General features: G+C 47.7%; 1 protein-coding gene across 2 annotated transcripts; it reads right to left on the minus strand.

Moving 5' to 3' along the window:
• Positions 1-174: 174 nt before the first annotated feature.
• On the minus strand, positions 175-24,092 carry CD84 (CD84 molecule). 2 transcript variants are annotated; one of them, XM_072814943.1, is made up of 8 exons: positions 23,945-24,092; positions 13,207-13,554; positions 8,457-8,708; positions 7,769-7,888; positions 7,068-7,100; positions 5,636-5,733; positions 4,554-4,613; positions 175-844 (listed from the first exon to the last, which is right to left on the minus strand). In XM_072814943.1, the coding sequence occupies exons 1-8, from the start codon at positions 23,988-23,990 to the stop codon at positions 644-646; spliced, it is 1,158 nt and encodes a 385-aa protein (XP_072671044.1). In that variant the 5' UTR covers positions 23,991-24,092; the 3' UTR covers positions 175-643. The 2 variants fall into 2 exon arrangements, with proteins under 2 accessions (XP_072671044.1, XP_072671045.1); XM_072814944.1 differs by having other exon boundaries at positions 175-2,859.
• Between the last annotated feature and the right edge of the window lie 478 nt (positions 24,093-24,570).

Raw genomic sequence — 24,570 nt, forward strand, 5'->3', positions numbered from 1 at the left:
CTGGGCACTGGGTCCCTCCCAGGTTTGTTCTCCTGGGAGACCCGAGGACGTCTTGCTCCGGCTCTATTCTTTCTCCCCCACTGACTGGGCAGAGCATCAGGGAGAAGCAGGGGCCGGTGACAGAAGGACCGTGTTCAGGAGAGGTCCCTCAATTCACATAAAGGTGAAGCATGCTTTTATTTATTGTTTTTTAAAATATTTTATTTACTTTTTCACAAGACACAGAGAGAGAGAGGCAGAGACATAGGCAGAGGGAGAAGCCTGAGGGAACCTGCTGCGGGACTCGATCCCAGGACCCCAGGATCACGCCCTGGGCCGAAGGCAGAGGCTCAACCACTGAGCCCCCCAGGGGCCCCGAGCATGCTTTTATTTTAGGGGAAACCCAGCCTGGTCAGCGTCACATTGGAACTTCTCCATCCCTGTGACAGGTCTTTATTTCTTCCTTCACGTCCCTCCCGAGGGTGACTGCCTTTCACTCACACCTAGTTCACCGCTTCAGGTGATGTCTTTGTTGGCCTAACTCTGGAAGGCTTTTCCGTCCACAGTGTCCTTACACTGACCTCTGCATTCCGACATTTAACCGCGCTGTAATTGGATTCCACTCTGCTCGTTGGCCTCTATCCATCCTTGCGACGTGTACCTTCTATTTGAGCGGGCTGCTCATTTCCAGTTCTATTCGATTGCATTCATTGCTCACAAGCAGGGTACAAGGCACGAGGTTGGCTGGTGGTGGATACACAGATGAATAAAACTCTCGTCTCTCATGATCACTCTTTATGGTCATGAAGTCATGGGTCTTGCCCTTCGGTGCGTACAGAGGGAAGGAAACGAATAATGGTCTATGCTATGAAGCAGAGAGAAATGAGATGCAGTGATTAAGGAGCAAGGGGCCAAAAGGAGTGCAAGAAGTCCTGATTAGTTTGGCCAGTGACACCAGGGAAAGCTTCACAGAGGAGGTGACATTTGATCTGAGCATTGCAGTGTGTGGGAAGGGTCGGGGTGGGGGCGCACACAGAAGCAGAGGCGCTCTGCGGGCATAGGCAAGGGACTGTGAACGCACTCAGTGCATCCGGGGAGGTGCCCCAAAAACATCCCACAGATCCACGTCTCTGCTTCTTGTGCTTGCCTCAGTTGGATGTGATCTGTCTTCTTCACTCTTGGCCAAATCCTATCCTTCTCCCGGAGCCCAGCTGCAGCCTCACCTCCCTCACGGAGCCGTCCCTGACTGCTAGCACCTGGCACTCCCCACAGCAAGTAGTTCGGCATTTAAGTATAGAGTCTGTGCTTGTCTTGCATAGGGCAGCTATTGTGCTCATCTGACACTTTGGGGGTCTTGCAGCCCCCAACACTACTAAGGGTGGTCAGAGCTAATAGGTCAGGTTCTATGGACCTATTCGCTGGGACTAACATCTTCCTTCTGGCTACATGCAGCTTATTTCTACTGCCCAGGATGGGATTGCTGATGGGGATTTAGGATTTAGCTGGCTATGGGTGCCCACACATGAGGGAAACAATTCTTCATAGGATCACCTGAATGTTCTGTTCAGGCCTGCGTGATTCCTCCTCAGCGCTGGCGGGAGGGGCAGGGGCATCTAACCAAAGTGCAAAGTCCAGGACTCTCTGGACTGAGTCTTAGGAACAAGGGTCAACCCAGTTTCATCATCTACACCATCATGTATCTGCCAAGTTCCCTCTGAAGAATGACCTGCTTCTTTCAAGGTCTCTTGTTTTGATGGTTGAGTTGTGCTCAGTTCCCCCCAAAGTGTCAGAAATCTAGATGGTCAATTCCTTTTGGTGAATGGGGTGCTGGGTATTGTCTCTTCTCCTTGCTCAGGCTGCTTGGAATAGGTGTTAGTCTGGTTCTGCAGAGAAATGGAAGCAACAGGGAACATCTCTAACAAGGATGTGGCCTGTGTGCTCACGAAGACCGAGAAGTCCCAAGGTCTGCAGCAGGAGAGCTGATGGCGTAAGTTCTAGTCCAAGTCCTAAGGCAGGAGACCTGATGTTCCAGCTCTAGGGTGGTCAGGCAGAGAGAATGGATCCTCCTGTACGCCGTCTTCTTCTTCTACTCAGGCTCTTGCCGGATTCGGTGAGGTGCGCCCACACTGGAGTGCTGAATCAGTCTGCCAATCCAAACGGTTATCTCATCCTCACAGATTCCCCCCAGAATAATGTTTAACCAAATATCTGGGCACCCCATGAGTGGCCCAGTCAAGTTGAAAAAAACGGCCATAAAAAAGTCTTATGAGGCTCTACTTCAGAGCAGTCTAGTCCCTACAGGAGGAGCATCTCCCCGCACTCCACTTGGAGGCCGCGTCCGCACAGCTGAGAGCCGCGCTTCCAGTGGCTTCCCGGGAGACGCCGTCCTGTAGGGTTGGGCTGGTCCGGCCAGCTGTCCCATGCACAAAGCTTCCTGGGCAGAGGGACATAGAGGCTGAAACGCAGCCCACACTCTACTCGCCAAGCACGTGCGTGGGCAGGGCTGCACCTGCTCAGGGGAAGGGCGCTTTCGTCTAACTGGTCCAAGGCGCTGCGTGGACTGTGGCGGCCGCGCACCAGGGCTCCTCGCAGAGCGGCCCGGGGGGTAAAGCCACGGCCCACTCCAGACGTGCAAGGCACCGATCCTTTCTACATCGGGGGCTGCTGGGCAGGGTCATCTTCTCCAGTCACAAAAAGCCGCATACTGGGGTGTGATGGCCTGAATCTCCAGGTGAGATATGCGCAGGGAAGTCGGGGTCCGGGGCACCCGCTAGTTTGGAGGTTGCTCCGGTTCCGTGGGGAGGAGCCAGGGGCCTAGATCACATTTTCGTAGGTTGAAATCCCAGGAGGTTTGGCGTCCCGAGCGCTGGCTTTCCCCACCTGTGCGGGAGAGGGCGTTGGAGCGGCGAGGTAGGCCGCGCCTGCTGGGGGAGGCCGCGCCGGGGGTTCGGGGTACCGGGGCGCCCGGAGAAGCCTCAGGCCTCCCTGGCGCTGGCGAAGGGCGGGCTGCAGGGCCCCACCGAGCCCTTGTCCCGGCACCAGTCCCCCACTTGAGAGCCCCGGGTAATCAGCTGTGTACCCAGCCAGATGCAGCAGGAAGGACTGGGGCTGTTTGCGGGGATTTGGATCACGGGCTTGGACAACATCCAGGCTCAGGCTTCCCGCGTTCTGAACCCCGATAGCTGCACCTCCCAACTGGCCAGTCGCCTCCACCAGCGACTGGGGTGCCGCCGACAAGCCCGCCCCCCTCCAAGGCGTCTCGGTCCTGAGGCTAGACCTGGGGCCTGGGGCTGGCAGGGCCACCACCCGGGGCCCCAGGACTCACCAGTCCCCCCACATTGACGGTGAGAATGCGGCCAGGCTCTCAGTCCTGCCGCCTGAGCTCCCTTTCCGGGGGACGCGAGCGCGGGTGGGACCCCAGCCACAGCCCGGGAGCTCCGGCGGCCGCTGGCCCTGCTGAGGGCCCCGCAGACCTCCCTCCACCCCGCTCCCAAATAAAGTGGACCCAACAGGAAAAAATAAATTTTTTTTGAATCACATGGTGACCAGTTAATCATCGCCACCAACCTCGTCTGGAGGACGCACTTGGAGACGCCAGGACCCAGATGCCGGGACCTCCCGACCCAGGCCTTGCCGCAGTCACCCCTGGTGTGCAACCCCTGTCCTTCAGCTCCTGCGCACGCCTGCGGCCCTCTGCCCCCCGCGCCCCCTTCTCCTTCCCTCTCCCTGCCCCCCTGCGTCTCCCAGGCACCGAGGCAGTGAGGGTCCCTCGGCCTCAGCGCCAGGATCCCGGCTTGTCCTCACGCGCAACGGCCCTGGGCATGGAGCTCTCGGACCCTCCTGCTCCTGCAGCTCACAGACGCCGCAGAATCAGCTCCTCTCATTCCCCATCCGTTGGCAGCCAACTGCCTGGTATTTCCTCCCGCCGTCATTTGTTCTCGCTGCTTCCCCCCTAGACTCCCCGGCTCCTATTTACCTTTCATGAAGATTTTGCTCAGTTTGAGGAGGACCCTCATAGACCAGGACACCCCTCACCAGATCTTACTCGGTCTAACCTTCCTTCTTTGCCTACCCCGGAGCGGGACACTGAGGCACAGGGCATTGTGATTGTCACTGCTCCGCTGCAAATGGTTGTGTGGGTTGCACACTGCACAAGTCAGCTGGTGGAAGAAACAGTAACTGAAATTCAGCCTGTGTCCTACTATCCGGTCTGGGCACCTGTGGTGTGGCCTGCATCTGTCCAGAGGGGGGCACCTGTTGTCTATCTTTGTCCTGTGAGCCAGCAGGGCCCTGGGTGCTCTAGAGCCGGAGGTTTCCACGCAGCAGCTCAGAGGCCCAGGGGCTCCCGCATTAGAGGCAGGCTGGGCACCCCAAGCAGGCCAAGTTGGGGACGGCCACGGCCACGGCCCCGGGAGCTGCAGGTGCAAAACACCTGCGGGCTGAGGCCCTCAGCGGTGAGTCCTGAGATGTCCAGAGAAGGGGACCACGGACACCAGCCGGCCGGGCACACGCGGAAACGTGGACTGGCTGCAACGCGCAGGGCAACAGGGACACACAAATCAAAAAGAATTTACCTTGTCAGTCTGCAGTGTGGAGTAAATCCTACTCACTGGCTCCTCCCCGGCAGGGAGCTCCTGTAAAACACCCATCCCCCCCGTCAGTGAGGGGCTCGGCCCCGTCCCTGCTTCTGCCCTGCCCGCTGCCCCCTGCCCACTTCCACCACGTAGCCTCCCCCCTCCCCAACCCCCCACCGGCCTCAGCTCTGGTTCTCTTTGGCTTTGGAGAGGGTCACGGTTGGGTGACGGGCGGGAGGACAGGGTAGCCCTTGGGTGAAACCCTCAGGAGCCAAGAGTTGGGGTTTGCATGGTTCAGACCGAGCTGTGATCCCTGAAGACTTTGGTTGTCGCCAGGCTGCGTGGGCCCTGCCCCCATCATGCCAGCACAGTGCTCGATGGACCAGGCAGTGGGCTCCCCGCCAGCCCTGGAGACTTCAGGGCACAGCCCGGTGGAGGCACAGGGAAGGTGGTGCCTCTAGAAGCCTGGTCCGGGGGTGAGGGAGGGGCAGGCAGGGGCGGGGCAGGTGGGAGGAGGGCGCGTGCCGCAGCCAGACCAGAACACTGAGCTCAAGGGGACCCCTCGTGGGGCGCCTGGGGGGGCTCAGGCGGTTAAGCCTCCACCTTCAGCTCAGGTCATGATCCCGGGATCCCGAGATCGAGTCCCGCATCGGGCTCCCTGCTCAGGGAGGCCTCTCGCTCTGCCCCTCCACCTTGCATGTGCTCGCTCTCTCTCTCTCTCAAATAAATAAATGAGATCTCTATTAAAAGGGGCACCTCTCTCAGTTCTGTGTCCTTGGAGGCCGCTGAGCCACCTGTCCCATGTTGGTGGCCACCTAGCAGCCCTCCCCACACACCAGGGGCTCCACTCCTTGTCAGGCCTGTTGCCTCACTCAGAGCAAGGGCCCGTGTGGAAGCCGACACCTCTGCCCCTGGAGGCTCCCATGGGGTGACAATGGCCATGGTCCTGTCCTCACGGCATCATTTCCCTGACATGATGATGCTTGGTTGGACCCTCCAGATCCTTGGCCTGCTGCTCTCTGCTCCCGACTCCCTTTTTGGGGTGGGGGGAAGGTGAGGCCCCACGAGTGGTATCAGCTCACCTTGGAGTGGGGGATCTCGTCATAGATTCTGCCGTCTGCTGGCGGGGCATCTCTTGTAACCATGACGTACGTGTAGATGGTCTTCCTTGAGATGGCATCTGCGTCATGAATAAACATAGAAGCAGAGTGTGTGAGAGGCGGATGGACTTTAGAGATGGCCTGGCCTACTCTAACGTTGTCTCTTTAGGATAAAGACACGAAGCCCTCCAAGTCTATCATTGTCGTGAGACGATGCTGGGGGTCCTTGGACTGCCCCTCCCTCTTCTAGGGACTGCACGTGGGTGGGGGGTGCGGCTCACCCAGGGCTCCGTGGGGACCCTGTCTACCCTGGAAGCAATGTTAGGCTGATGAGGCTCTCCCAAGGCCACCCACGCGGCGGGGGGCAGCCAGGGGCTGCTGCTCCTCCCAGGGTCTCGCGCGGCGTCTCGGCCTGCGGTGCCCCCTGCCTCGCGTGGCTAGTTGTCTTCTCCTGTGACGGTCTTGCTTTCTCAGCTCGGCTGCTTCTCTCCAGTTAAAGGTTGGCTCGGACTCTAGTGCGTGCCCCACTGTCACCACCTCCAGGTGCGGCGGCGCGACTCTACAAACACTGTCTGCCCGACTGGCCCACGCCGTCAGTTCACTGATCTCCCTCTGCGGGCCCGGCTCTGCGTGAGGCCGCGGATCCGCAAGGGCCCCGGGGCCCAGCCCCTACTCTTGGGCTCGTAAAGGCACTCATCCCGGCGTGTTCTTCTCCTTGCTCCTGAAGTGGAGCATTTTGGGGCAAAGTTGAAAAGAGACTTCACATGGCCAGCACCTAGGGTCTCCACAGTCCAGGGCACCAACATATCCACGCAGGATGGGCTGAGTCGAGCAGCGCCACTGGGGTCTGACGTTTCAGATTCAGGTCTGTCCCAGGCCCTGCGTCGGCACGCGAGCCAGACCAGGTGCTCCTGTCACCTCATTGGTAGATGGAAAAGGTGGCACTTCTTCCTTCCAAAGAGACCGGGAGGGATTGAAGGCAGATGTCTGTCTGAGGAGCCCTGAACATCACCTACGGCCTGTGTCGGGTCGCGCGACTTCTCCCCATCGCGCAGCCGCGTGATGGCCCGTGACACAAACTCTCCTCCTCGGGGTGCCTCCTTCCGTGCCACGCCCGGGCCATCAGTTGTAAGTTCAGTGCTGACATCTAGTGAGCGCTTACTATGTACCAGGCTACAGGCCCAGCACTTTATGTGGGTAATTGCATTTAGCCCACTTAGTAAGGATGGTCACCGCACCTGTTAGTAGGCCTGTTTTACCACTGACAAACCTGGCACTTACGGGGACATCGAACCCACAGCTGGTAAACCTCCAGCCCAGACTGCCTGCAACGCACTAGCTGAGTCTTAACCAACCTGCCGTGAACCCATGTCTCCCCCTTGTTATCTGGGGAAACTGGGGGCCAAGAACTTACCGGAGTTCTTACTGAAGTTCTTCAAGTAGGAACCTGAGGAATCAGACCCAAAGGAGAGTCAGGAGCATGGAAGCAGAGGTAGATCCTCTCTACACCCAGGCTTGAATTATGATTGGTGGGAAAGGAAGATTTGGGGAGATCTTGGGGGTTAGGAGGAACAGGAGGGCACAATGATCCCCTGGAGGCCTCAGATTAGATTTCCTGAATTGTTAACGCCACAATTACAGAAGGATCCAGAGGGATCCGAGGGATCTAGTGATGACCAAGGAATGCAAAGTGAGCACATGTCCCTCAGTGACTCTCCCAACGGTCATAGTCAAAATACGATGGAATTGCAAGTGACCCTGGAGACCCTCTAGTTCAAAGCTCATTTCCCATGTGAGAGCACCGAGCCAGCCAGGTAAAGACACACGCCAGGGAGGCACAGCTTCTCAATGGCAGTACTAAACCCAAACCCAAGCTCCGGGCCCACCAGATACCGATGACACCAGGAACAGATTCCCAAGTGCGCTCAGCGTCCCGTCCGCAGTGCTAGGGCTCATCCCCCTGGAGACGGGGAGGTGATGGAGCAGGGACTGCGCAGGTAGATTCCCTGCAACCAAGGACCTCCGTACACCCCCTGGGATAAATGACTGCCACCCCAGGAAGAAGGAAGGTGCAGAAGGTGCACGTCCACATTTTACCTTCCGGAAAAATCCTACCTTGTCCTCTTCTGCACATCAGGAACAAAAGGAATGAAGGCACAACAAAGATAAACAGAGAGAGCATGACCAGCCCGCTCAGCAGCCCGGTGTGGCGAGATCGGGGGCCTGTCGCGGCGTCTGGAAAGGGAAGATACAGGAGACTCGGCTCTCAGGAAACAGGCCGTGGGCTGGGCCACACTCAGGGGCTGTCACCGTGGGCTGTCCGCCCGGGCAGTGCCAAAGCTCCCAGGGAAACTGTACTTTATGGGATCCCTGGGTGGCTCAGCGGTTTGGCGCCTGCCTTTGGCCCAGGGCATGACCCCGGGGTTCCGGGATCGAGTCCCACGTCGGGCTATCTGCAGGGAGCCTGCTTCTCCTTCCGCCTGTGTCTCTGCTTCTCTCTCTCTCATTCTATGTCTATCATGAATAAATAAATAAAATCTTAAAAAAAAAAAGAAACTGTACTTTTTGCTGTTAAAAGTCGGCGTTAGAAATAGAATCAGAGGGCCACGCGGGGGCTGCCTCTGAACACCCCAAATGCACAGCCTATCTCAGAAGGCTCTGGCCCGTCTTCCAGGCCCTGCTGGGAGGAAGTGCCGCCGGGGACCAGGCCTGGCACGAGGGGGGACACTCCCCTGGGAACCAAGGCCGGGCCGCTCCTGTGAGCGGGTCTCAGAGCGCAGGGCAGCCGGACAGAGCTGGTTACCTGCGCAGAGCTGCAGGCCAGAGATGGAGTCAGAGCTGTTGCTCACGGGGTTCCAGGCTGTACAAGTGTACGTCAGCCTCTGGCTGTCGGGCGTCTGGAAGATCCGTATTGCGTTACCCTCCTCCCCCAGGGGACTCCAGCTGTATGTTACGTTCTCTTCTTCTTTCTCCACGGAGCACGTCAGTGTGACATTACAGGTGCTGTTGATAGACGTCATTGAACTCTGCGTAATTTTTGGCTTCCCAAGCCGACCTAGTGGGGGACAACACGGGTGCCAGGGGTAAGTGGAGCTGGCTTGTGCCAGGAGAGCCAGCTGTTAGACTTCCGGAAATTTTTTTTCAAGAGCGTTGTTAAACACAGCCATCATGAGAAATGAAATTGTAAAAACTTAGAATAAAATAAATCATACCTTAAAAAAGCTAATACATACTCAAAACCTCTCTCTCTCTCTCTCTCTTTGACCAATTTGCTATTATCTACGCTCTACAAGTTATTTTCATCTATCGCATCTGTCTTTTGTAATGATATACTAAGTCCTCCCAATTCTTAAGGGAAGTTTTAAGACTCAGTGGGAGTATGTACACCACGGAAACGGGCAAGTGACGGGGCGCCTGGGTTGCTGAGTCGGTTAAGCATCAGCCTCTTGATTTGGGCTCAGGTCATGATCTCAGGGTCATGAGATCGAGTCCTGAGCGGGGCTCCGCCCTGGGCGTGGAGCCTGTGAGGATCCTCTCCCTCTCCCTCTCCCTCTCCCTCTCCCTCTCCCTCTCCCTCTCCCTCTCCCTCTCCCTCTCCCTCTCCTTCTCCCTCTCCCTCTCCCTCTGTTGTCCCCCCACCCCCCGCCCCCCCCAAGAAATCGGCAAATGCTCAGACTTGGGTTGGGTCGACTGCTCTGTGGATTGTCATTCTAGACTGGAGAGAACAACGGAAGGAAGATTACTAAAGTAGATTAAAGTTAAAAGGGCCTCCTGTCTGTAGCCATAACATTGCGAATAGCACCAAAAAAGACCCCTCCCGTATTTGAAAACCATTATCCAATTCAGCAAAGAGCCTCTCACATGGATGTGCAAGTGAAGCCCTGAAATATCAGTTTGTTGAGTTACATTGTCCCTATTCACTCTCTTAATGAACCCGTCAACCATCACGTTGGCTTCTTCGTCGGTGGTAGTTGCCGTTGGGAGGTGTACACACGTTCAGCAGAGCTCAATGGAAGCATTCTGTGAGTCCAACTCGCTCTGTGGGATGCACGATAACACTGTGGTATATTTTATCACCACTGATAAAATTGTGTGCCGCACACCTTTTGTGTCACACACACCAGCAAGAACCAGTTGAACGTTTATCAGCACACTGCTGCACCAAACAGTCTTTAAAAAAAATTTTTTTTATGTTTTTATGTTTTCTCATGTGTTTTCATTAAGTTGTTTTGTTTCATTTTGTTCTGAAGTGCCCATGGTGAAAAGTTAGAATCTCTTTAAAAGTTCATTTTAAGGGCTCCTGGGTGGCTCAGTCCGTGAAAGCATCTGCCTTCAGCTCAGGTCATGATCCCGGGGTCCTGGGATCCAGCCCCACGTCGGGCCCCCTGCTCATCGGGGAGTCTGCTTCTCCCTCTGCCTCTGCCTCTCCCCCTGCTCATGCTCTCTCTCTCAAATAAATAAAATTAAAAAAAAAAAGTTCATCAAAAAAATATTTTTACTAAAGTAATCAAAAGGTAAACTGTCCAAGTTGTAGGCTAGAAAGGGTTATGGAAGAACAATTATATTTAGGATGGAGGGAGAGCTATCTGAGGCAGGCAGAAGGAAGGGGAAGATCTTCTCTCTACCAGCAGATAAGAAAAAAGGGCCCATTCAGACTTGGTAAATTTAGTTCAGCCTTGACCAGGCTGCTGTGCTGGGCTTTGTTCCTCCTACCAAAGCCATGTGGGAAGGGTGCAGAAGGAACCAGCATGTGGCTTTCTAGTTCATGGGGTATTTTTAAAGTTGTCCGTGCCTCTGAGGAAGTGGCATACGGTAAGGAAGAAGCTGTACATGTTTTCCATTCCAGCCTCACCAGAAACCCTGGGCCTACAAGTCTCGTAGAGGGATCTATTCCAGACCAGAATTAATGAGGACTTGTGAGAAAAAAAATTTTTTTCAAAGAAGTTTGGTGTCACCTTGAGGAGCTCCACAGCAAAATATGAGCCAACGTGTGTGTGCGTGCGTGCATGCGTGCAGGTGTGTACAGGTGTGTGCACGCACACATTTCTTTAGAAACTTGATTTACTAGAATGTTCAAATCTCAGCTTGATATTTACTGATTTTTTAGAGAAATTCTTTTTTTGCTGGGCATTGAAGTGGGGGATAGTTCCTATTAATTCCTATTAAGAATAGGATCCCATCTCATTTTCTCAGCAGGAACAGGGATGTTACCTGCATCAGGCTGCTGAGCAGAGAAGGGCGGGGCAGGGCTGAGCGGGGAAGCCACTGGACACCTGGGTCCAACCAGCCTCCGCTGCTCCCAGAACGGGGATGCAAACAGCTTCGCTGAGGTTTGGCTCCAACAGTTATGACACAAGGATAATTGTCTCCTGCTGGGGTTGTTCGTTGTGAAGACTAACTGAGGTATTGTGTTTACAGAACACTCTAACACCATCCATCCATCCATCCGTCTGTCTATCACCTATCTATCCATCTATCATCGATCATCTATCTGGCCACATTAATTATCTACGGGAAAGACAAAAGAAGCCAGCAACAAGGACTGTCCCTGAGAAGGGGGAGTTGCGATGTCTTTTACTCGGTGCATGTATTGCCTAAACATGTGTGATCTTTCTATTTTCTTAAATTAGGTGCTAGGATGACAGAAACATGGAGTTCAACAAATGTCAGTTCCCTTCTCTCTCTCTCTGTCTTTTTTTTTTTTTTAAGATTTTATTTATTTATTCATGAGAGACACAGAGAGAGGCAGAGACACAGGCAGAGGGAGAAGCAGGCTCCATGCAGGGAGCCCGACGTGGGACTTGATCCCAAGTCCCCAGGACCATGCCCCGGGCGGAAGGCAGACGCCCAACCACTGAGCCACCCAGGGATCCCCTCCCTTCTCACTATCTTCTCCACTAACTACCCAAAAGGTACAGATTTTGTCATGTGGGAAATCCGGCCTTCTCTGAGACTTCCCCGTGGTCCGCTCTAACTGCAGACGGTATAACACCTCCCAGAAATTGAGTGAGTACAACTGAACATATAAAGAGATGAGAGCAAGGGCGCCTGGGGGGCTGAGTCAGTAAGCATCTGACTCTTGATTTTCACTCAGGTCATGATCTCAAGGTCCTGGGACTGAGCCCGGCTTGGGGCTCTGGGCTCAGTGGGGACTCTGCTTCTCCCTCTCTCCCTCCCCTTCTGCCCCTCCACCCACTCACATACACTCTCTGTCTCTCTCAAATTAGTAATACATCTTTTAAAAAGTGGTTAAATTGTTAAATGCTGTGTTATGTAAAAATAAATAAATGTTGTGTTACGTATATTCTATCACAATAATATATATTTTTTAAGATTTTATTTATTTACTTGAAAGAGAGAATGAGCAAGCAAGAGAGAGCATGAGCGGAGGAAAGGGCACAAGGAGAGGGAGAAGCAGACTTCCCGCTGAGCAGGGAGCCCAACGCAGGGCTCCATCCCAGGACCCCAGGATCATGCAAGACCTGAGCTGAAGGCAGATGCTTAACCAACTAAGCCACCCAGGCGCCCCTCAATAAAAACATTTTTTAAAGAACAAAAAGGAAAATAGATTTGCCATGTTTTCATTCTTGGGTATTTATCTTGGAGGAACAAAAACTTATTTTATGCTGAAACTTGTACGTGAATGTGCATAGCAGCTTTATTTATACTAGCCCTGAACTGGAAACAACTAAAATATCCCTTGATCGGTGAGTGGTTAAACAGACCAGTACATCTGTACCGTGGAATACTATCCAGCAATAAAAAGATACGAACTACTGATACTTGCAATAATTGGGAGGACTCTCAAATAAATTATGCTGCGTGAAAAAAGCCGATCTCAAAAGCACGCATATTGCTTGAGTGCATGTACGCGGCCTTTGTGAAATAACGTACTGCTGGGTATGAAGGAGGGATTAACGTCTTCTAGGGGTTGAGGAGGACATGGGTGGCGAGGAATGGCTGAGGGCATCTTGCTGCAATGGTTCAGATCAGGATTTTGATTGCAGTAGTGGTTACAGTAGGGCACACATGTTAATAAACTGTACACACTACACTTCTACGCACATAAATGAGCACCCAGACAGCTGATGACCCCTGAATAAGCTCCAGGTACCCCAATGTCAACTTCCAGGTTTTGGTATCGAACTACAGTTACGTAAGATGTTACCGCCGGCGGAGGCTGGGTGAAGTGGACGCAGCACCTCCCGGCATGGCTCTTCACACCTCTCTGTGCATCCACACTTATTTTAAAATAAGGGTTTTTCTAGAGAAACTCTCCATATGCTATCTCACTTGATCCCCACTATGGGAAGTGAATAATATGATTATTCACATTTTATTGAAAAGAAAAACCAGGCCCACGGGAGAACCTGCTGATTGAAGATTACATGGCTAAAAACAAGCAAAATCACCTCCTCCTTGTGGGTATTGATGTATTTATAGAAGTATTTATAAGTATGGAAAGGTTTAGGGAAGCCAATAAAGAAATCAAGGTGTTCTATAGAGAGCAAATTTGCAAAACAAAACAAGCCCTTTATCCTCCCACAACTTACGGAAGACTTGAAGGTTGTAGCGCCTGGTGGTGGTGACCATCCCTTCAAGGATCTTTGTATTTATGTCGGCTTTGTAGATGCCTGAGTCTTCCATCCTCAGATTGCTGATCTCCAGGTTGTAGTTCTGACGTGAGACATTTATTCGGTCGTTGTAATTTTGGTGGGTCACAGTCACTTTGGGTGCTGTTTCTGAGTCTCCCGGTGTTACAAAAGCAACGGACGTTTCAGAGTTCCAAACAATGTTGATGACTTGCTGTGATTCTTGGATATTTAAGGGAAAAGTAACGGACTCCCCCAGAGTCCCAATGACCGTGAGGATGTCTGTGTCACCTCTGGCTGCTTCCAGACCTGGGGACATAAATGAAAACCATAGCCTTTCATGGTTGCACCTTTTAGAGTTTCCTGTCTCCCCAAGCTTGAGCTTCCCTGAAGAGCTGCCCCAGATGCAGCTCATCCAGGTTCTGGAGGGGTTTTTTTGGTTTTGTTTTTGGATTTTTTTGGTATTCTACTCTACACATAATATGTTATGATGGCTAAATTTCTAAAGGATTATCATTCAAAAACGAAGTTTCCAGTGAATTTCAAGGGAACTGTTTCATTAAAACCATTTTATCTAGACTTATAGACTGAAAGGTAAGGGATTAGAGGGAAGAAGACCATAAACCTCCAGGAGGTTGGAGAATTAAATGTGGTTTTTTTCCCAAGATCATATTGTCAAGGGATGGAAGAGCTGGGACAAGAGCCTGGCTGCTGTGGTCTTTGCAAAAAGAAAGCTACATTTATACTTTTATTCTTGGGAGATACAGGCAGAGTGTGTTAGAGGCTCTGGAAAAAAAAAGTATTTCTCAAGTTGGTAATTTGGAGGTCTTTTTTGTTCACTACTCTATCTCCAGCCTCTAGATGAATACATGACACGTAGTGGGTGCTTAGTAAATATTTGGGGAATGGATTAATAAATGGAATTCACTTATGTGTTGCCTGGAAACTCTTAGAACAACTTCTGAAGTAAGCAAAATTCATTTATTCATTCATACATTTTATAAATGAATGCATGGGTTTATTCAAGGTCAGCTCTGTCTCAAATACTATGGCAGGTAATTAGTAATTAAATTTTTTTTTTAAGATTTTATTTATTTATGACAGACACACAGAGAGAGAGAGAGAGAGAGAGAGGCAAAGACACAGGCAGAGGGGGAGGCAGGCTCCATGCAGGGAGCCCGATGGGGGACTGGAGATCCTGGGTCTCCAGGATCACACCCTGGGTGGAAAGCAGGCACTAAACCGCTGAGCCACTGGGGCTGCCCTAGTAATTAAGTTTATAATAGATATGTTTGCTGAGCGTCTACTCTTTTAAGTGCGATGTAAGGAGCTGGGGGATACAGTATATTGAGATTGTATGTTGTATTGATATAAAGTTGATATATTGATATTTATCAACTGATATATATCAAAATTAATATTTAAAGTCCCTGCTCTCTGGAACTTAACAGTTAAAGGAAGAGATCAATGTTAATTGGATAAGCACAGATGCTCACATACAAAATATATAGTTGACTCTTGAACAACACAGATTTGAACTGCGTGGGTCCACTTATATATGAATTTTTTTCCTATAAATACAGTACAATGCTGTCAATGTATTTTCTCTTCTTTATGATTTTCTTAGTAACATTTTCTTTTCTCTGGTGTACTGTATTGTAAGAATAAGGTACGTAACACAAAAAATATATATAAAATTTGTGTTAATCGACTGCTATCAGTAAGGCTTCTGGTCAACAGCAGGCTATTAGTAAAGTTTTGGGGGAACCAAAAGCTATATACATGGATTTTCAACTGCATGAGTGGCCAGCATCCTCAACCCCTGCATTGTTCAAGGTCAACTGTTTAGGTATTATGGTGTTTTGAGAGAGAATAGCAAGGAGACTTGATCTCTTCTGGGGAATCCAGAAACACTTTCTAGTAAAAGCTGAAGGATGAACGCTTTTAAAACCCAATGTGGGGGTAGATGACAGGCTTGTTTTTTTTCTCTCCTCTTCTTTCACTTTATGAAGGTAAACTGATTTAAACCTAGTTTGTAAAATGGAAGGCAATATGATCATAAATGGTCACCCTTGCCTTCCAGCCCAGTAATCCCAGAATGAGCCCACGGACTACTAATACAAATCTCTTTCCTTTCAGGCCATCCCAGGTGAGGTGTGATGACTTAGTTGAGGTGGGTGAAGTACAGAAGGAGATGTAATAGGGTCACGGGGGAGGAGGAGACTAAGGGCCCTCATCTACAAACATTTATTAAGTGCTAACTATGTGCCAGATGCTGTGTTTGGGACTCAGGGAAGAATAGGATGTGGTTGCTGTACAGAGGAGTTCACAGTCCAGGGAATAAGACAGATGTGTATGCAAGTCAAAAATATCACAATCTGAAGAGTGCCAAATGGTAAGAGCAAAAGAAACAAACCATTGTGTGAACAGGAGAGACTAAGGCTTCCTTCAGTGGCAAGAGTCATAGTTTACCAAAATCCAGCTTCTTGAACATTAATTCTCTCCAGGTAACTGTTCCATTGGGCTGATAGGGTCTGACAGAGGGGTACTTGGTGTGTGCCAGCCTGAATCCCTCTCAGACATGGGCAAGCAACCAGTACAGGTGCATAGAGCCTTGAGCCCAAAAGGACCCCGAATTTGTTTTTAATGCTGCTGTGTCACCTTGAAATTCTTAATATTATTTGAATAAGGACTCCCTATATTTTCATTTTGTACTGGCTCCTGCAAATTAGACAGATGCTTCTGGTGCCATATAGTCTTGCGGGGCTTTTTAAAGGTCAGACCCTCACATCTAACTGTCATTCGGCTCTGTTTATTCAAGTCAAATGTGAGAAGAGGATGTAGGTTTTCTCCTCAAGCCCCAGGAAGTGTGTGGGTGGCTTGTGAAAACAGAACTCTCTGGGGTTTATGGCAGTTGTCTTGCCACAAAGAACGTAATATTGTTTTTGACTTAGCCCCCATAGCAAGTCTTTGAGAAACTGATGGTATATTGAAGGGTAATGAGACAGTAGTAATGGCAGGTAGGTCAAACTGGAGAAAGTCTTGCTGCTACTCTTGCTGCTTGTGTTGTCAGTGTCAATCCTGGGCTTGCTGAGAAAAAGCTTAGCGCTCACACATGCACAAGATGCAGTCACCTTTAGACACTCTGACTGTGGTCTGAGACAGGTGGCAGTGCTACCACTACATATGGTTGAAAGACCAGAAGGCTGAAGGTGTAAGTACTAACACTTCTGCTTATAAGCTGGACAAGCTTCACAAAGTCACAAAAGCTTTCTGAGTCTCAATTGCTTCATCCATAGAATGGAAACCATAAAATTTGTTCTGTCTCATTGCAAATCATATAAGTGGAATGTCTTGTAACCATGAAGGCAAAATAAATGTTAGTTGTTTCTGAGGTTGATAATGAGGATAATTCTCATCCTCTTCATTATCATCCTCATAATCACTACATACCATTTAGGGCTTCCTAGGCCACCCCTATGATGGCCCTGGGGGAACCAGGACCATACTGAAGAATGTACAAAGGGCCATTATTAAGGGCTAATTCAAGTAAAGCCCAGAGAAATTGTTTTAAGTACCACTCACTTAATGGACTTAAGACTTTAAGTTTTAAAAAAGAATCTCCATATCAAGCTACCACAATATTTATTTTTCTAGGTGCTGTAAGGACTCAGACATTATATTAGCATTGGAGAGGATCTAAGGGAAACCCAACTTCAGAGAGAACTTGTGGCACAAAAATGTCCTGAATGGGAGAAGATAGTTACAAATCATATACCTGATAAGGAGTTAATATCCAGTATATATAAAGAACTCATGCAACTCAACAGTGAAAAAAATAAATGACCTGACTAAAAAATGGTCAGAGAATCTGAATAGACACTTTTCCAGAGAAGATAAATAGATGGCCACAAGCACATGAAAAGATGTTCAACATCATTAATCATCAGGGAAAAGGAAATCAAAACCACAACAAGATATCATCTTGTACCTGTTAGAAAAGCTATTATCAAAAAGACAAGAAATATCATGTTGGAGAGGAAGTGGAGAAAAGGGAACCCTCATACACTGATGGTGGGAGTGCAAATTGGTGCAGTGACTATGGAAAACAGTATGGAAAATCCTGAAAAAATTAGGAACAGAGCTAACATATGATCCAGCTATTCCACCTGTGGGTACTTAGCTGAAGAATATGAAAACACTAATTCAAAAAGATATATGCACCCTTATGTTCATTGCAGTATTATTTACAATAACTAAGATAGGGAAATAATCTAATTATACATCAATGGATGAATGGATAAGGAGGATCTGATGTACAAACACAGACACACACACACACAATGGAATATAAATAGGAATATATATAATATATCATACACAATGGAATACTACTCAGCTATAAAGAAGAATGAAATCTTGCCATTTGCAACAGATGAACCTCGAGGGTATTATGCTAAATGAAATAAGTCAGAGAAAGGCAAATACCATATAATTTCACTCTTATGCAGAATAAAAAAAACCAAAACAAACAAATGCTACAAAAATAAACTCATAGATACAGAGAACATATTGATGGTTATCAGATGGGGTTGGAGATTGGGCAAAATGGATGAAGGTCAACCATAGGCGATAGACAGTAACTAGACTCTTGGCGGTGATCACTTTGTAGTATATACAGATGTCAAATTATAGTGTTGTGCACCTGAAACTTATATAATGTCATATACCAATTTTACCTGAAAGAGAGAGAGAGAGAGTGAGAGAGAAGAGAAGAGATTCACGGGGGTAGGTGGTAGGGAAGAAGACACATGGAAATTCCCCTGACCAGCCCTGCTAGGTTAGGTCCTCTCACTCATGGGCTCTCCAGAGCTCTGTGTTTTTCCTTCATAGTGCTTGCTATGTTATATAGTAGTCATGAACCCAAATGTCTGTTTCTGGACACTGTGAATTACTTGAGTCCAGGGGCCTATACCTTCAAAACCCCAGACCCAGGATGGTGCAGAGACACAGACCACTAATGCTTGTCATGGAACAAAAGATAAGGGCAGTCAGTGGAAGGCATAGGTTTGGAATCAGAAGAGGGTCATGCCTTGTCTGAGGTGGAAGGGGGAAAGGAGATGATGAGTGAAAGGACAGGGTATCTTGAGGTGCTGTTGGGGATGAAGAGAGAAGAAAGGCTGCTTGGTGAGCCAAGGGAACACTGGTTTGAGCCACGTGGCCTGTGTTCAAGTTCAATCCTTGACATTTACTGAAGCCCTTATCTTACTTTACTACAAGATGGGATGTAATAATACCCACCCCATAGAATTGTTTGAGGGCACCTAGAGGTGCTTAATACATAGTGGACATTTTGGAGTAGAGAGGATAAAATAGAAGATAGTCATGCTTGATGGCCTGCAACTCTCCAGTAGTATAGGAGGTGAGGCTATCTGCTAAGAGTGAAGAGGGGAGGTTGGGACTAGGTAGGAAGTGTAAAGATTAGGAGCACAGGTGTTGAATCCAGGTATATTTGAACCTAGCTGTGCTATTTTGAGAAAACTATTGAAATTCTTTGATCCTCAGGTTGTTCACCTCTAAAATGTGAATATTTACTAAATGCAGTTATGAAGATGTGCATTTAGCACAACTCCTGGCACATATAAATGGTAGTTGCCATTATTATTTTGATGAATGTACAAATTTGAGGAAATGATACTCTAAGGAACATCCTAGAGAGTCAACAAGACATTGATTCGTGGGATGAAGTGTTGAGGAGCAGCCTTGGGAGGCCAGTGAAGAAGAGGTGAAGAAGAGGTGACCCACATGCACAACATCTATCTCCCAGTGAGTGTGATTTCCTTACTTCCATATACCAGACCACAGAAGGGAGGGGTGAGAAGGACATACTAGAGGAGAAGAAAGGCAAGAAAAGGCTGGACTCCTGGGGTGTGAGCTTGGACGTTCACTTAGTGAAGAAGAGCCAGACTGCATGAGCTTGAGGTCTTAGGAAAGTTAAATTCTCTGGGCTGTTTTATCAGTTTAAAAATGAAGCTCATAGTGAGTGGCACTTACCTCATGGAAGTGTCATGAGAGTTAGATGAGTTAATATTTGTAAATTCCTTAGAATGATGCTTGGCATCTACTAGGCACCCCTACATGTGTACTATATAAAACAAAGCCCCGTGGTTACAGAGATGAAAATAATACCCCAGTCAACTCTGAAGGGAAAAAAGAGAGTCAAAACACTAGGTCTGGAGCAGAGAGCTCCTACTGAGAGCAGAGATGAAGAAGAGTGTTGTTGCCAACAGCCACCTGAACACCTTTGCCCCTGGGCTTCTTTAGGATCCTTCAAGCAATCATTTCTTGTACGTTTGGGGCATTAGTTAACCATCCCCTCCTCTCCTCCCACCCACTGTCTCCTAGATCAATAATAGGGGGAGAACCTCCCAGAAGGGAAGAACCCAGAAGGGAGAACCTTCCCAGAAGGGAAGCTGGGGGTGGCTGCACCCTGCCCCCTCAGGAGAGAGTGGGTTGTAGCACGTTACATTGAGTTAAGGGCAGTAGAGGGCAAAAAGGAAGCAAAGGTTTGAGCAGCCAGCTTTGTGTCAATCTCCATGAGGGTGGTAAGTCCTTTGGTTATGGGGTTTTAAGAAAAGGAACCTACCACCCCCACACAACAGTATACTATTGCCTATTGGATTTTTTTTTTTTACTTTCTTTTTTTTTCCCCAAAGATTTATTTATTTACTTTGATTGGGGAGGGGCAGGGGGAGAGAGAATCTGAACAGACTCCCCATTGAGTGCAGAGTGCAATGCAGGGCTCCATCCTAGGACCCCAAGATTGGGATCTGAGCCAAAATCAAGAGTTGGCCATTTAACTGACTCAGCCACCCAGGTGCCCCAGCTTTCTATCATCTCTTTTGAGATCTGAGTTGACTTGAACCCATTTCTTCAAAACAAACAAACAAAAACAAACACACACACACAAATTCTCAAAACCAAGATGGGATCCTGGCCAATCATTGTTCTATCACTACTTCCCTCTATTGGTATATAATAAAAAGTTGAGTGTAATGAAGAAAACATGGGTACATAGCACCACCAACACCAGCCCCAACCAGTTGCTCATACCTCTTTCTTTTCCAGCTTCCACACAGGTGAACCTAGTAAACCCAAACTCAGGTTCATTCCTCTCTAAGGTTCAAGACAAGAAAGATTTGACTCAGGAAACACTTGAATAGCCTACAAATTGGATCTCACCAGGACTCTTCCAGCCCTGAAATCCTGTGTCTAATTTCCAGGGTGAAGGTCAGGACCTACTTATCCATAGACAGATAACCAGGTGGGTTCACTCACCTCTTGGACTTCTAAATATTGACTTCTGGAATGCTTCTACTGTGCTATACATTCAACAGGATTTCAAAACCTTATTGATATTGGAACTTTGTTTATTTTGAAGAAGATAATTCAAGTCACCTCACATCATATTGAAATGACTGGTACTTGAACCATGTTTGGATACAGTCTGCTTTGGTGGCCTGCTTAAATTTCTATTATTGGTGAAGACCTGTCCACCAGCCCCATTCTCTGCCTGAATATTCCTGTCTTTATGGGAATAAATCACCACTTTCCACTGAAAAATCCCAAAATGAGATCATGATCAATAGCAAAGTCAGTATTTTATTCCATGTCAGCATCAAAGGCATCAGAGGCAAAGGCAGCCTTGTTCAGTGGTTAAGCCTAAGGACATTGGAGTTCAAATCCTATTTCCTCCATTTTTTGGCTAAATGGCCTCTAGTTTTCTGTGTTTCCTTCTCTAAAACTGGGGTATTGATAGTGCTCATCTCAAACAATATTGTAAGGATTAAGGTAAATAATAAATGTGACTACTTAGAGTAATGCCTGACATGTAGTGATTGTTCCATAAATGGTTAATTATTCCTATTATTGGTGGGGGATGGGTAAGAGGAACCAGGTGAAGATTGAAGAAACTGTAGCAAAAAAGTGTAGAGAAAAGGAAGAATTAAAGAGTATAAGAAAGAATATAGAGCAGACAATGGGCATGGAACAAAAGTGGTGGACTCTTCCGTCTTCCACCCTAGAGGGTGAGTGGCTAGCTCCTTGCAGAAGCAGTCAGAATCATGGTCACAAGTTATGATGAGAAAGTGGAATTTGGAGCATGTGACTGTGAGCCTTGGCTCTTTGAGAAAATTTTTCCAATGTTGAAGAGTCATGAGTTTGCATATTCAGACTTCTCTCATTTCAGTGATTTCAGAGGAATTCTATTGGATATGTCATTTGCAAGTATCTTCTCCCATTTAGTAGGTAGTCTTTTAGTTTTATGGACTGTTTCCTTCACTGTGCTGAAGCCTTTTGTTGTGATGTAGTCCCAATAGTTTATTGTTGTTGCCTAGGGAGACATATCTAAAAAATGTTGCTAGGGCCAATGTTATAGACAAATTATTGCCTGTGCTCTCTTCTAGGATTTTTGTTGTTTTTTAAAAAATATTTTATTTATTTATTCATGAGAGACACAGAAGAGGCAGAGACATAGGCAGAGGGAGAAGCAGGCTCCCTGCGTGGAGCCTGATGTGGGACTCAATCCCAGGACCCCGGGATCATGACCTGAGCCAAAGGTAGACATTCAACCACTGAGCCACTCAGGGGCCCAGATTTTTATGGTTTCATGTATCACATTTAGGTCTTTAATCTATTTTGAGTTTATTTTTGTGTATGGTGTAAGAAAGTGGTCCAGTTTCATTCTTTTGCACGTAGCTGTCCAGTTTTCCCAACACCATTTGTTGAGGAAATTGTCCCTTTTCCATTGCATATTCTTGCCTCCTTTGTTGAAGATTAATTAACCATATAATCATGTGTTTATTTGTGGGCTCTGTATCCTGTGCCACTGATCTATGTGTCTATTTTTGTGCCAGTATCATACTGTTTTGATTACTACAGCTTTGTAATATATCTTGAAATCTGGGATTGTGATACTTCCAGTTTTCTTTTTCTTTTTCAAGATTGCTTTGTCTATTTGGGGTCTTTTGTGGTTCCATGCAAATCTTAGGATTGTTTGTACTAGTTCTGTGAAAAATGCTGTTGGTATTTTAACAGGGATCACATTAAATCTGCGTGTGCTAGCACTTTAAAGAGCATCAAGAAATTGAAAACTTAATGAGAGGAAGCCAGGAAGAGTGGAGCAGAAAGATCTCTAGCCTTGGGATTAGGGGAACCAATGTCCCTTTCCAGCCTTACAAATATCAGCTTGTGAAACTTCAGGGGAATCATTTAACTTGAATCTTAGCTTATACTTTTTCTGTGTGTAATGGGATTAATAATATCTATTTTTGCTTACCTCAATGGTTTTAGAGTGAATCATGTAAGAATATAAGCACAAACATTGCAGAATGCTTTGCAAATTTGCAGAATGCTCTTCTCTGGAAGACTGGGGACATCCTTAGATTTCCACTTAGCTTCTATCCAACTCTCTTCCCTATCTACTTGCATTTTCTGTCTGCCGTGTCAGGGTGGTTAGTACAGGATCCCAAAAGTTGCCCTGCCTAGTCATGCAATCTCCATGAAGTTCAAATTAAAGGAGCCACAGTTTAAATGACCAAGGGAGCCAGAGAGACCAAGGTGTAGTGATTCTACCTTTTCAGGAAATCCCAACCCACTAGATTCTCTGTGTTCTAACACATACCAGGAATTTGCTAGTGTGTTTTTTTCAGAGGGGGTAGGAGAGGCTATAAGTAGATTCAGAAACATCAAGCATAAGGGCTCAGTTGTTAAGCGTCTGCCTTTGGCTCAGTCATGATCCTGCCGTCCTGGGACTGAGCCCCACGTTGGGGCTCCTTGCTCAGTGGGGAGCCTGCTTCTCCACTCCCCGCGCCTCTCTCTCTCTAGCTCTCTCTCTCTCACACACAAATGAATAAAATCTCAAAAAAATAAATGCCAATCATAGTTTTTATACGCAGAAGCTAACTGGATTTAATGAGAGACTGCAAAGACAAAACACTCCCAGAGCTGTGTTTATGTAATAGTTTTCTTTATAATAACAACCACCAATATTCAAGTGTCCTTATAATTTATCTCTAAGCTGTAAGTAAGAAACAAAGTTTCAAGTTCTCCATTTCTTTTTTGAGGCCTAACTTTTTCGTCAAATGGAAATAACAATCTCTTCCTCATTTATTTTGGAGAGTTTTTGGAGGATAGAAGCAGAGTTAATAACTCTGAATGTGCTTTGAAAATAAAGGGGGCTTATAGAGATGAAGTTCTTACAATGGTAATTATAAATATATAATTACTCTAACCTGATAGAGTAATGAAATATAATTTGGAAGGACATATCTCTGTCAAAAATTATACACCAGAATCTAAAGCCAAAAAGAAACGCTTTTAAGTTATTCAGGGTTTTAGATAATATATTCTTTTGTTGGGCTTTCTGAGTACGCCTACCAAGTGCTGCCTCTCCTGAGCAGAAGGGTTTGTTTTCAAACCTTTGAAGACTGGGCACAGATAAAATTCAGAAACACAGATTCTAAAGCCAAAAGACAGGTTTGGATCCTAAGTCTCTCCCCAGTCAATTAGATACTTTTTCAGACCCAGGGGGTACCTGTTAAAGTAGATGGATGGAGGGGGCATTTCAATGTCTTCCTTAAGGGCAATTTCTAAAACTTAATAGAAAACCAGGAGGGCATCAACAAGGGTCAGAACTCACAGGTTTGCAGGCAAAGGAGCAAGATCCACAGGCCGCGCTGAGCCATGTTCCTCTAGGCTGTAATCTTTGTGACAAGAAGGCGTTCCTCCAACAAAAAGCCAGTCGCGAGTAAGTTTCCTTGCACAGTATATAAGAAAGGAAGTATGAGCTAGCCAACTGGGGGAACACTGGCTTCTGCTTATGGTGATAATTTTTTCCTATTATATAATACAAGATGCCTGGCATTAATTAATTATTTATTCAGCAAATATTTATGGAATGCTTACTGGATGTCAGGCACTCTTCTGGAAACTGGCAACATAAAGAGCAAAAAAGCGACTGATCCCTCTCCTTTCATGGAGCTCATGTTCTTGTTGGGGAGATCAACAACCACATAGGCAGTTCCCATATAGTATGATAAGTCTTATGATAGAGAAAATACAGGGAACTGGGAGAGCAGCTGAGGTCTCTAACTTGGGCAAGGAGAGTGTGGGGAAGGCTTTTCAAAGGAACTGGCAGTCCTCCTGAGGTGGACTTGAAGAGCAAGTTAGCATTACTAGGTGAAAGGTGGTAGGGGGAGAGGGAATTGGAAGAATGTGTTGACACAACAGGAGCCTAATAAATGGTAGCAACTCATATTATGTAAT

The sequence above is a fragment of the Canis lupus genome, chromosome 38 (assembly GCF_048164855.1).
Source record: "Canis lupus baileyi chromosome 38, mCanLup2.hap1, whole genome shotgun sequence".
Taxonomy (NCBI): Eukaryota; Metazoa; Chordata; class Mammalia; order Carnivora; family Canidae; genus Canis; species Canis lupus.

What these genes read in the sequence shown, in the direction of transcription:
- CD84 (XM_072814943.1), bottom strand. Translation starts at nt 23,990, where the DNA reads ATGGCTCAGCGCGGCCTGTGGATCTTGCTCCTTTGCCTGCAAACCT. An exon ending in TGGCCTGCAGCTCTGCGCAG is followed by an intron (nt 7,889 to 8,456) that starts GTAACCAGCTCT and finishes TTCCCTTTCCAG; the next exon opens with ACGCCGCGACAGGCCCCCGA. An exon ending in CCACACTGCAGACTGACAAG is followed by an intron (nt 845 to 4,553) that starts GTAAATTCTTTT and finishes TCTGCTTCATAG; the next exon opens with CATAGACCATTATTCGTTTC.